Source organism: Strongylocentrotus purpuratus, unplaced genomic scaffold, assembly GCF_000002235.5.
Source record: "Strongylocentrotus purpuratus isolate Spur 01 unplaced genomic scaffold, Spur_5.0 spur5_scaffold_20, whole genome shotgun sequence".
In the NCBI taxonomy this organism is placed as follows: Eukaryota; Metazoa; Echinodermata; class Echinoidea; order Camarodonta; family Strongylocentrotidae; genus Strongylocentrotus; species Strongylocentrotus purpuratus.
The window spans coordinates 45,560,274-45,573,068 of NW_022145606.1; the positions used below are offsets into that span (position 1 = coordinate 45,560,274).

General features: G+C 38.2%; 1 protein-coding gene across 1 annotated transcript in view; it reads right to left on the reverse strand.

Annotated features, from left to right (window-relative positions):
• LOC105436934 (mucin-19-like) overlaps positions 1-6,424 on the reverse strand; it is a 7,731-nt gene extending 1,307 nt beyond the window's left edge. Inside the window, exons 1-4 of the mRNA XM_011663008.2 lie at positions 6,402-6,424; positions 3,331-3,397; positions 1,742-1,812; positions 864-908 (exon numbers count right to left, since the gene is read on the reverse strand). Of these exons, the coding sequence (XP_011661310.2) occupies positions 864-908; positions 1,742-1,812; positions 3,331-3,397 (183 nt within the window). The 5' untranslated portion in view covers positions 6,402-6,424. The remainder of the gene's footprint in view (positions 1-863; positions 909-1,741; positions 1,813-3,330; positions 3,398-6,401) is intronic.
• Positions 6,425-12,795: the final 6,371 nt, after the last annotated feature.

A 12,795-nucleotide genomic window follows, 5' to 3' on the forward strand; every position in this document is an offset into this window, starting at 1 on the left:
ATAGGTCAATAAGCCTGAATTGATTAGTTGATATTGTGAGATGGTTTATGCGATTACATGATATTTATTTCAAAAGCCGGTATTCTAAAATGATGTAACCACGAGACCGACATTGTAAGGTGTTGTGGTCTAGTGGATAAGATTCCTGGCTGTGAACCATGCACACGGTACGGGGTTTATTGGGTGGATAGTGATTCTTTACAATTTTGATATATTTTGATGCCCCTGTGGATGTATGATAAGCACTAAAAATCTAGCCCTTAAAACACTTCTGCTTTCGAGAAAAATGGAGTATAAAAATTTAACGGTGCTCCCGGTAAATTTTGATAAAATTCAAATAGCGTCTACGGCCGTACAATGGTAGCTGCGACCATGAAAATCTCAGAATATGTAGTTGTGATATATAATTTCCAAACGGGAATAGCTAATTGGTCGATTTTAGTCAATAAACATTGTTTTATAAGCTTTATGAATATCTTGACCTATACAACATAAAGAGTGTATTATTTACAATTTAATAACTTTAGTCTCGATTTCAACCGCGACAACGATCACTGAATATTGTATGATCGCATATGCTTCCAATATGTTAAGTTGAACCAAATTCATGACCCCATACCCAAACTTTTTATAACAGTATCAAAGTTATTTGGAAACGCATAGAGACATTACATCATAATGGCATTTTTTATTTAATATTAATCCAGGCCCGTTCTTATAGGCTGTAGCCGTGTGACAATATGAAATATTAATTTGAATATTTGTTTCCTTCGCAATATGCATTTATGTAATATTTATCCCCTTCTCTAACCCCTTTAAACTTAATTACAGGTGCTGGACGAAATCAAAGAATATAAACTTACCGAGTCACTAGTTTCGCCACTAGTACTTTCGTCACTTGTACTTTCCTGTTTAAACGAAACAATCAAGAAACATGGTCAATTCGGATACGTATTTAGATGTTAGATTACAGAAATTTTCAACAAATATCGGAGTAGAGATGTACAGTTAGTAAATTTCATTGGACATTTTAGTTCATAAGGTATAAAATAATAACCAAAACATATTCTATAATAATTGTAGTTGAAAATCATGTTGCTCATAATGAATTCTGATAAACTTTGAATCATAATTATAAGCTCGCGTTCGATTTTATTCAAAAACAAAACATAAAGTAATTATTATCAACTGAGAAGAAGAAAAAAAAGGAAAAATATTGTATAATGTGTTTGGGGTATAGACGCGGCTGACAATCCACGCTCCACAACCCCCCCCCCCCCCCCCCCCACACCACCACGACCCATCCTCTCCATCCACGGTCAAGCAACGTTAAGCAGTGCTTCAGTTTAAACATCTTACATAATATCTTGAAACCATTTCAAATTGCGTTTTCACACTAATTTTACTGCATCTATATAACCACCTACGGATTTAAAGCGAATGGCACACCTTTTTCCCTTTGTCACAAAATTCTCTTGTAAAAAGGCACCTAAAAAAATGATGACCCTTTTTTGTGCTTGTCAGCAAATTTTAGGGATACAGTGCGCACTCTTTTACAAAATCCTTGATCCGTCCCTGCACATGAAAACCCTATCTGTATATTTTTTTAAATTCGATCTATATGAGGTGCACGCTCAAGGCACAATATAATGTCTGATAAACTGCAAACAAAATAATGAAGAATTCTGTAGTCATATAATATGTTTTTAAAATCATTACTACGATTTTTCTGAGAACTTACCACGCTTGTAGATGTCTGCCTCTTTGCTCTATCTAGAGCCTCTCCCCCTTTACCTCGGACTACAGCTCGACCTGAGAAATATCAAAGAAAAACATAACATTTTGGGAACTATTCTATACAAATCATGACGCAAAAATCGGTCTTTAATGGAAACCAAAATAAAAAGAAAGAATTTATATCATGTTTAAAAATTTCATTTGTCATGTTACTGGTAGATTAAAAAATGATTATCGAAATTAATGTAACTTACAACCTTTTGACAAGTTAAATGTTAAATGCATTCAATTATAAAGAAAGTGAAAAAAGGAACAATAGAATTAGAAATATGGTCTTGTTTATGTCATTATGCTTTATGGGTATCTTGCATAACAAAGAAAAACAAAAGAAGCGAACATTTTTTTTGGATACATAAAAAAAAAAACTTTAAAATTTCCGAAAATGAATTTAAGGCATATTTAGATTGATGTATGTCAAAGTTTACACAAAAGAAGCAAACATAATTATCTTTGATACATCAAAAGGCATTAAAATTTCCGAAAAAGGAATTTCATGCAGGTTTAAATTGATTTATGTCAAAATTAACAACAATTTACTTGTAAATATGGTTTGATAAACGATGTACATGTAAGATATTTTTTTATCAATTCCTATGTAAAGCTTTACAGTTAAGAATGATATGCTGAAAAATTATGTTATTCATTAAATGATTCAATTTTACATTATGAGGCACATTTCATCATTGATTTTTAAGTAGTTGTTTTACCCAAACAAAAAGATGTAAACTGGAAAATTATTATGAGGGCAAAGTTAGTATAGAACAAACATACGTGCATTGCATCTAAAATCCATTTTGTTGCTGGTGCTAATGCCATCTTGGAAACTGAATTAACGACATAAACATGAATGTGTCCTCTTCGTTCTTAACTTTGATCGAGATGGCATGATGCTGAAGGTTGTTTTCTGACTTCATTAAAAAAAAATGTTCTCTCTCTTTAAGTACTCAACCCCACTCCCTTTTATTTCAGGATAAAAATTATGTTATATGTATTTTATTTAGTGGGAAACAAACGAAAGAATTTGCCCAAATACTTCGCGTTCGAATGACCACTTTGCCAATTTGACATTCATACAGAAATAGTGATCTTATCTTTAAACCATTCAAACTTGCGACAGTTTCTTTTACTTTGTAATCAATTTCACACAGCTTAGGGAATAATTGTTACAAAGGTTGAATTTCCTTTACCTTGGATCTGCATTTGCTCGCTTAAGTTAAGAAAACACTGTGTGCATGGGACATAATTATCCATATAGGACATAATATCCTTATGCACGTTGGACTCGACTAGAGGCGTCATTTCGCGGACTGCGTTATTATCTGCGCTAATAAAGCATGCGTCAAGCTTTTGGCCCATACTCCGGTAATTCAACTCACTTTTTGCACCGTTCATTTTACAAATGCTCTACGTGCGATGCCACTCTCTCTCATGGAGCGTCAAAAGACAGTGTATGTCACTGACGCAGTCATACGTCAGATAAATGATGCCTCGTGTGCAATATGCATACGATTAGTATTTTAGTTATAGACTTACCTTGTGTTGATGTGGCCATGAGGAGGCAGACTGCAGCAAGAAAAGCAATGAGTGATGCGGTCTTCATCTGGGATTTAAAAAAATGTATACATTTTAATTATAGTTTCATCTGTGTAGAGCAGAAAATCATTAACTCTATTTAACAAAAAATGTTAAAGTTAAAGTCCTTCTGGCGGCCAGAAAACTATCATTTTCATTCACCCTTCTCTGTTATAATGTCAGATATTTCGATTTTTAATTGAGGCATTATCCCAATAAACAAAATCACGTGAAAATCACGTCAATATCAAGGTATCGACTTGAGGAGAGTTACGTTCTTCAAACACCGGACATTTACGTAAATGTGTTAATACGTTTATTGCACTAGCTAACTTAAAACACACGTACACTAAATCACGCAATTGTCACTGCAATATCACCATTATAATAACGTGATTATCCCTACCTTGGAGACCATGGTTTGTAAACCTAATACTCCCGTGTTTGTTTGGTTATGAAATTACATCTTCATGAACGAAATTATCGCGTCACAGAAACACGTGAAGCGTTAGTGATAGTTTTAGTCAAAATATCTGCGTGAAATTCACGTGAATATTACGAGGCTGACTTGAAATGAATCATGTTCTTCAATCACGTGAAATTTACGTCGAAGAGGAAATATGTTACTGTAACCCGCGTTCAACCCAATAATTACGCAAATGTTACAATATAAATAAGCCAAAATAATGACGTTCTCATCCCGTTTCTGAACATCGTGTCTTGGATCTTCCATAATTACGTCCAGGCGCGCCGGAAGCAGTTTGGGATTAGAGGGGGTGGGGGGGGGGGGGGTGCAAACATCCCAGAAGAGAAAGCTAGTTGCAACTGGTCCAGTTGATGAACCAGTTAATGCCAACTGGTAACCCTGGAAATTGAAATGGGCTAATGATCCAGTTGATCCAGGCCAGTTAGAATTCAACTGGTCTAGCTGAGCCATTAGAACCATTTGGTAAAACTTCCAACCAGTTGAACAGCAACAACACTTCAATACTGGTACGTCTGTATTTCCAATGTACAGGCATTGGTAATAAGTAGACTTACATAATTTAATTATTCGAAATTATTTCATGTACTTGTATTTTATTGAAATTATTTTAGTTCATAGTTAATGTTTCCCTTATTCATGTTTAACTAAATGTAATTTATACGAAGTAGCGAAATGTCCTAAGAACTGGTAATTTATATTTGTAGTATTTTTGAAATGAATTGCATATAACTAAATCATCAGTAATTAAGAAATATGCTGTAAATTCAGATAAATTGTTTAAAAAAACAGAGATCTGCACGCACCCCATATTCAATATGCAAATTAATTGGTGTCAGCTGGTTCAACTGGAAATATGCCAACAGTCAGTCATCAACTACGGTGCAACTGGAAATATGCCAACAGTCACGGCATTATCACCACGTAACTTAAATGGTAACTGTGAAACCATCAAGACACCCAAGAATAACTCATTTTCACACCTGGAAAACACGGAATACCCAGCTTATATTAATAATCCGTTTGAGTCACGAGATCATCACCGCGGAACTGCTGGCAACTTTGACTACCATTTAAATAGGTGTTTTAAGACACCTAATAATTACTGATTTTTCACACCTAAATATCACGGATTCACAGCTTAGATTAGTAATCAGTTTTAACTACGTGATCATCACCAAGAAAGTTATGGTAACTTTGAAACCATTTAAAAAAGTGCTTTAAGACACCTAATAATTACTAATTTTTCACACCTAAAAGTCACGTATGCCCAGCTTAGATTAATAATCCGTTTGAGTCACGAGATCATCACCGCGGAGCTTATGGCAACTTTGACTACCATTTAAATAGGTGTTTTAAGACACCTAATAATTACTTATTTTTCACACCTAAATATCACGGATTCACAGCTTAGATTAGTAATCAGTTTTAACACGTGATCATCACCGCGGAACTAATGGCAACTTTGACTACCATTTAAAAAGGTGTTTTAAGACACCTAATAATTACTAATTTTCACACCTAAATATCACGTATTCACAGCTTAGATTAGTAATCAGCTTGAGCCACGTGATCCTAACCAAGAAATTTATGGTAACTTTGAAACCATTTAAAGAGGTGTGTAAGACACCTCAGAATTACTAATCTAATATAACCAGAGATTCACGGACAGAACAATAAGACGATTAGCCGGTGTAAGTAACGTGATTATTACCATCAACCTTGGATAACATGTGAAACCAATCGATAAAGGTGCTTACAAGACCAAATAATTACGTATTTATCACCACCATCGGTTAACGGACAAAAAACTCGTTGCTTGGTCAAGTGGTTATTTGGTCATAAACACTTGATTTACAGAGGTAAGTGGAATCACGTTACTCCAATCGCGTGATAAATTGGTGGTTTTTAGGTTAGATGAAAACGTGAACAGGAGTACCTTTTTTGTTTAAATGAAGGCACGTGTCGATAACGTTTAAATCTAGTTCAAAAGGCACTATACTTTAAAATCACTTAAAATACACTCCCAAAAGAGGTTACTTTTTAGTGTTCTGTTTATTGGGATTGCTTGAATAGATGATTATGACAAGTTACAAAAAATATGCCGATTTTATGCAATTATGTAACAAATTAGTGCAGTTATTTGATCGCCTTGCATACATACTTCAGATACTTACAGATTTATACATTTGTCTACGTCATGAAACGTAATGTTTGAATGTGGGATTAATTATAAAAAACCCATTTGAAAATATGCATACTAAATATTTTCAATGTCTGTTTTTTTTAACCCTTGTACCAAACAGAAAACGTTTGCTTTGCTGACAGTTAATTTTTGTTTAATAATGTAATTGTTTGACACCCCCCCCCCCCCTCCTCGTCACTTTAACAAACTTTTTGTGAAGACGCCCCTGTTCATCATCATGATTTACTTACCGAGTTGCCCCCTTAATGTACAACTTAAGAAATCAATTCGCATGTCATGAAAAGAAAATACGTCATCGTGATTATCAGAAATAAATGGATAACACAAAATATCAGCACTTACCTTGATGTTGTAATGTACTACTGTTCCTCTAGAGAATACTGGTTTAATAATAATGTATCTCTTAGTTGTTTACTCCAATCAAGTTATGATTTTTAATTGAGAATTCTCTCCCGTTTAGTTTTCGACATTCTTGCAAAATCATGATCGACTACAACAGAGTATACAAAGTGGAAAACCAAATAATCTCTTTGGATGTTTTTACAATACCTCATAATCGTATTGTTATTGCTTGTATTGGATGATTTCAATAACAATGCAATAATCTTTTTTAGTTAACAGTTCAGTTTAATGCATTATTACGCCAAAACCACTGAAAAGATTATTGGAAAAAAATAAACAGCACGATTAGACATAGAAACAGATGCGATAACAGCTGAAATAGTGGATTTTCTTTAAGTCGATTTTGTATTTCGATCCAAAATTTCCTAAAACCTTTAAAAATAATCTTTCTTTCTCCTGATTTGGCTTTCACCCTACCACCACAGTCACTTTTTAACGAACTACCACTCATCACCACCCCACCCACTGCTTTCTATACTGTGTGTGTGTGTGTAAGAGAGAGAGAGAGAGAGGGGGGGAGTGAAAGAGAGAAACCAAAATATGGAGAAAGAGAGAGAGAGAGAGAGAAAGTGGGTGTGTGTATGTTTGTGCGCGTTTAAAGTGAAAGGAGAGGTATATAGAAAGAAGGAGAAAGTGAAAGTGAGAGAGACAGAGAGAGACAGAGAGACAGAGACACACAAAGGGAGACAGAGAGAGACAGAGAGAGACAGAGAGACAGAGAGAGTGATAGATAGAGAGACAGAGACAGAGAGAGAGCAGAAAGGAGGGGGAGGGGGAGGAAAACAAATATATAAAAAAGCTAACAAATATTATGTGACCCTTCTACCCCTCTCTCTTCTCACCTTTATTTATTTTTTCTTCTGTTTTCTTCCATACGTCAATTTTACCTTTGCTTTTTCCCTCTTCCTATCACTTTAAGGGAGAAAATCGGTCACCCTCCCTATGAAGAAAAAAAATTATATTTTCCCTAAAAGTGCAGATGATACGGGATATTTGCAGGGATTTAGGAAACGGATGTTACTAGTTTATCCAATAAACGTGGATTGCGTAGTCAGCTGTTGATCAAGTACCATGCCAGACGAAGGAATCCTTTACATCCCATTGTTTGATCAATAATATTCAGCGAAATTATCAAAAAGATTGTTTTTACAAAGACAGTCATAACATATTTGGTTCGTATATATCTAGAACATTTGCGACATGACTCGAGTTAATTCATTATTTTTATTTTTATTTTATTGAAATATATTTATTCTGGATAACAAGAATCAGATATACATTGTAGATACAAAATCTGCTTTACATCATGGTCATGAACAGGATAAAAATGTAGTACACGGAAATATAAATAATGAATATCACCAAAGCTCACAAGCAAAGGTAAGAACAGTATAAAACTAACATATAAGAATAATATGCATTAAAAGTAGTAAAAAGCACAAAACAAAAATCAAAAACGACAATGTAATAACAGCGGAAAAAACATAAAATCACTTTAATAAAAAGGCATTAAAATATCACCATAAAAAATTGGAAGAGGAGAAAAGATATAAGGAAATTGGTAGAAAGTAAAGGAGGAAAGAGAGAAAGAAAGAAAGAGGGGAGAGAGAAATGGAGAGAGAGAGAGAGAGAGAGAGAGAGAGAGAGAGAAATAAGCCATGTCAAGAGCAGTAAATGAATCGGCATTGTATCACACAGGTTTAAAAAATTGTCCTTGTACAAACGTTATATTGTTTATAATGTAAATTGACGACAATAACTGTTACAGTTACGAAATGGATAACATAAAATAGGAGCAACGACTATATCAGGGACTGAATAAGATCGGATTTTGTTTTGTTTTGGGTAAACATTTGATCGTTTGAGCACTACATTTGGATTTAAAAAATTATATAACAGTTATTACTTCACGCAGGGAAGGGGTGTTTTGGGGGTTCAACTTTCCCCTCAATTTTTTTGTTTCTCAAGGAGGGGGGGGGGTGTGGTGAGTAAAATTAATGCTCCTTAACCCCCTCTCCCCAACTGAGCGAAATATCGGCCGACGCGATTTTCCTATTTCCGGGGGCAAAAATGAATTGCTCACTACCCCCCCCCCCCCCCCAAGCCCACCCCACTGAGCAAAATATTGGTCGGCGCGATTTTCAATTTTTAAAAAACCCTCCTTGCTTGAAAAAAATCCTGCGTACGCTACTGACCCCACCCACCCCCTGAAAGCCCATGAAATCTATACAAACAGCATGGGAGACTACCAAGACATTACGGCCCCATTAGGTGATGACTCTGCTCTCATCTGGGAGGGGGAAGGGAAAAGATCCACCCAGGCGCGTACGCAGGATTTTTCTGAAGGGGGGGGGGGGTTTAAAATTGAAAATCACGTCGAAAAAGTCGTAACGAGCCACTGAATAAGCGGGGGGGGGGGGGGGGAGGTAAGAGGACATTTTTTTTTTTTTTTTGGTGTCCCAAAATTGGAAAATTTGACCGATCGATATTTCGTATCGTTGGGGGGGGGGGGGGGTAAGGTCAGCTTTTTGGGGTCACCCATTACCACAATTTTTTTTTTTTTTTTTTTTTTAAATTAAAAACAAAACAAAAGGGGGGGGTTTCATTAAAAACACACACATACAAATGTTAAAGGGGGGTTTCAACCCCCATAACCCCCCCCCCCCCCCCCTGCGTACGCGCCTGGATCCACCTCCCCACCCCTCCCCCTGTAAAGTTATACCCGGGTAGCCTACGTCTAAAGGTTGATTAGAGAACATGGGTGTGATTGATCAAACTTCACCTTCTGACTCCCTGACTGAACAGAACACAACCAATTGTGAAACCATGGTCACACATTGCCAAGATTCGAGATTCGAGATTCAAACTTTGTTCATACGTCTTGAACCACAAAAAAGATACATGTGATTTCCATTGGCCTTAGGCCTATTTAATATATTCAAAGGTAGTCCCCCTCCCATCAGAATATTTCAAGTACATTATGAATAAATGAAAGTGTTTTATGTGAAAATAAGAACTGTATAAAAGCACATTTATGAAAGATAAAATACTGCACTGTTGATGAACTGTTGAAAGAAAAAGTTTCTGTATTTATTTCTATTTAAATGCGTTTCGTATATGAACGCACTTAATAGGGGGTGTATCCTTCACCTTGATCTTAGAAAAACCCGTTGAACTACATGTGATATATATTTGAATAAAGGTATTTTTTGAGGTGCGTGAGACCATTTAAAAAAAGTCTTTCTATTAGCATGGTTTTGGCAATGCTTCCGGCTCTTGGTTAAGCATCTGCTTTTATGAAGCTTGAACTATCATGAACAGGGGCGTAAATCCGGGGGGATGGGGGGGGGGCTGTATCCCCCCTGGCTTGAAGTAGGGGGGGGGGGATGGCCTGTACAAACATCCCCCCTGATATCATCCCCCCCCCCTGATATTACAAAAAAAAAGAGAAAAAAAAGAAGGAATTTATTAATGTATGTATAACTGTATAGCCTACACGTATACAGTATGTCACTATCATTGAGAATAGTTGCGCGACGTGCGCGAACAAGCACTTCATAAACTTCAGAATAATTTTTCGTTATTTTGCAAGGTATTATTATAGCCCAGACTTAAACGCGAGCGCTTAAAAAGTGCAATCATGTACAGTAGATGGCCGGCTCCCCCCCCCCCCCCCCCCCCACTCAGTGTTATTTAGGGTACGCGTATGCTCGTTCCCTCCCTTTGAAAGCACCCCCCCCCCCCCATCTCAGGACTGCCAACATTTCTGAATCCCCCTTTCGCCGGCTTTTTGCTGGCTTTTCCTGCCTTGGAGACCCCCCCCCCCCGAATCCGGAACACTGCTAAATGTACCACACCCCCACCCCCCAATTTCAGGTGAGCTCTAGTCGATCGAGGGGGCCTGGGGGCCAATGTTTTTACTTTTCAAAATGAAATAATCCCGAATGAGCTTTCAAAGCTAGCAGGAATTTCAGGAATTTGATCCCGGGAATTGATCAATTTTTTGTATGATATTCAAGATATTTTATAACCTCCTTTTTACATTTATCAGGAGTCCAGAGAGAGAGAGAAAAAAAACCCTCCCTTTTTAAAGAAATTAAGAGTCGAGAACGGTACAACGAATCGTCTTCTTTCTCTAATGATTTTATGAAACGTAGAAGCTTCCGCGCCTCGTGCGGGAGGGGGGTAAGGGAAAAACTGAATTCAAATGAGGATTAAAAGTCGAGAACGGTACAACGAATCGTCTTCTTTCTCTAATGATTTAATGAAACGTAAAAGCTTCCGCGCTTCGCGCGGGCGGGGGAAGGGAAAAACTGAATTCAGATGAGGATTAAAAGTTGAGAACGGTACAACGAATCGTCTTCTTTCTCTAATGATTTAATGAAACGTAAAAGCTTCCGCGCCTCGCGCGGGAGGGGGGGGGAAGGGAAAAACTAAATTCAGATGAGGATTAAAAATCGAGAACGGTACAACGAATCATCTTCTTTCTCTAATGATTTAATGAAACGTAAAAGCTTCCGCGCTTCGCGTGGGAGGGGAGGGGGGGGGACTGAATTCAGACGAGGATTAAGAGTCGAGAACGGTATTCTTTCTCTAATGATTTAATGAAACGTAAAAGCTTCCGCGCTTCGCGCGGGGGGGGGGGGGAGGGAAAAACTAAATTCAGATGAGGATTAAGAGTCGAGAACGGTACAAGGAATCGTCTTCTTTCTCTAATGATTTAATGAAAAGTAAAAGCTTCCGCGCTTCGCGCGGGAGGGGGGGGGGGGGGGGAGGGAAAAACTAAATTCAGATGAGGATTAAAAGCCGAGAACGGTACAACGAATCGTCTTCTTTCTCTAATGATTTTATGAAACGTAAAAGCTTCCGCGCCTCGTGCGGGAGGGGGGGAAGGGAAAAACTAAATTCAGATGAGGATTAAAAGTTGAGAACGGTACAACGAATCGTCTTCTTTCTCTAATGATTTAATGAAACGTAAAAGCTTCCGCGCCTCGCGCGGGAGGGGGGGAAGGGAAAAACTGAATTCAGATGAGGATTAAAAATCGAGAACGGTACAACGAATCATCTTCTTTCTCTAATGATTTAATGAAACGTAAAAGCTTCCGCGCTTCGCGTGGGAGGGGAGGGGGGGGACTGAATTCAGACGAGGATTAAGAGTCGAGAACGGTATTCTTTCTCTAATGATTTAATGAAACGTAAAAGCTTCCGCGCTTCGCGCGGGAGGGGGGGGGAGGGAAAAACTAAATTCAGATGAGGATTAAGAGTCGAGAACGGTACAAGGAATCGTCTTCTTTCTCTAATGATTTAATGAAAAGTAAAAGCTTCCGCGCTTTGCGCGGGAGGGGGGGGGAGGAGGGAAAAACTAAATTCAAATGAGGATTAAGAGTCGAGAACGGTACAACGAATCGTCTTCTTTCTCTAATGATTTAATGAAAAGTAAAAGCTTCCGCGCTTTGCGCGGGAGGGGAGGGGGGGACTGAATTCAGACGAGGATTAAGAGTCGAGAACGATACAACGAATCGTATTCTTTCTCTGATGATTTAATGAAACGTAAAAGCTTCCGCGCTTCGCGCGGGAGAGGGGGGGGGAGGGACTGAATTCAGACGAGGATTAAGAGTCGAGAACGGTACAAAGAATCGTCTTCTTTCTCTAATGATTAAATGAAACGTAAAAGCTTTGGCGCTTTGCGGAGGAGGGAGGGGAAATCGCCCCTCCCTGCCGCCCCCTCCCCCCCCCCCCCCCCTTACTACGCCAATCCTGGATCCGCGCCTAAATTTATGTACATGTGTTTGGGTATGTGTGTGTTTGTTGTTTGTTCGTTTGTGTGTGTGCGTGTGTATGTGTGTGTGTGTGTGTGTGTATTTGGGTGCGTGTTTGTGTGTGTGTGCGTGTGTGTGTGTTGTTTGTGCGTGCGCGATCGCGTGCGCTTGCGTAAATTAGTGTGGGCGTGTGCTCGTGCTAGTATGTGATGGATATCGCCGATCATCCCCCCCCCCCCCCCCACTCCTCGGTACGGATTTACGCCCCTGATCATGAACATAGTCAACCCGCAAGGAAAAGAACATCAAAACGATTAGAACACATCGGATGACAAAGCGTGTGCACACACATTGAAAGTAGAATGAACCCTTGGTGTCATAGCCCACAAACATTTAAGCTAAAACATTTGAACTTGAATTTGTATTTCAGTCTATTTAGAGAGAGAGAGAGAGAGAGTGGGAGAGAGGAGAGAGAGAGAGAGAGAGAGAGGGACGAGGCGTTGGAGGGAGGTCTAGGGTGACTTGCTTTCAGCATTTCAGACCATAAACTAAAGGGCTATTACCATTTTAATTCA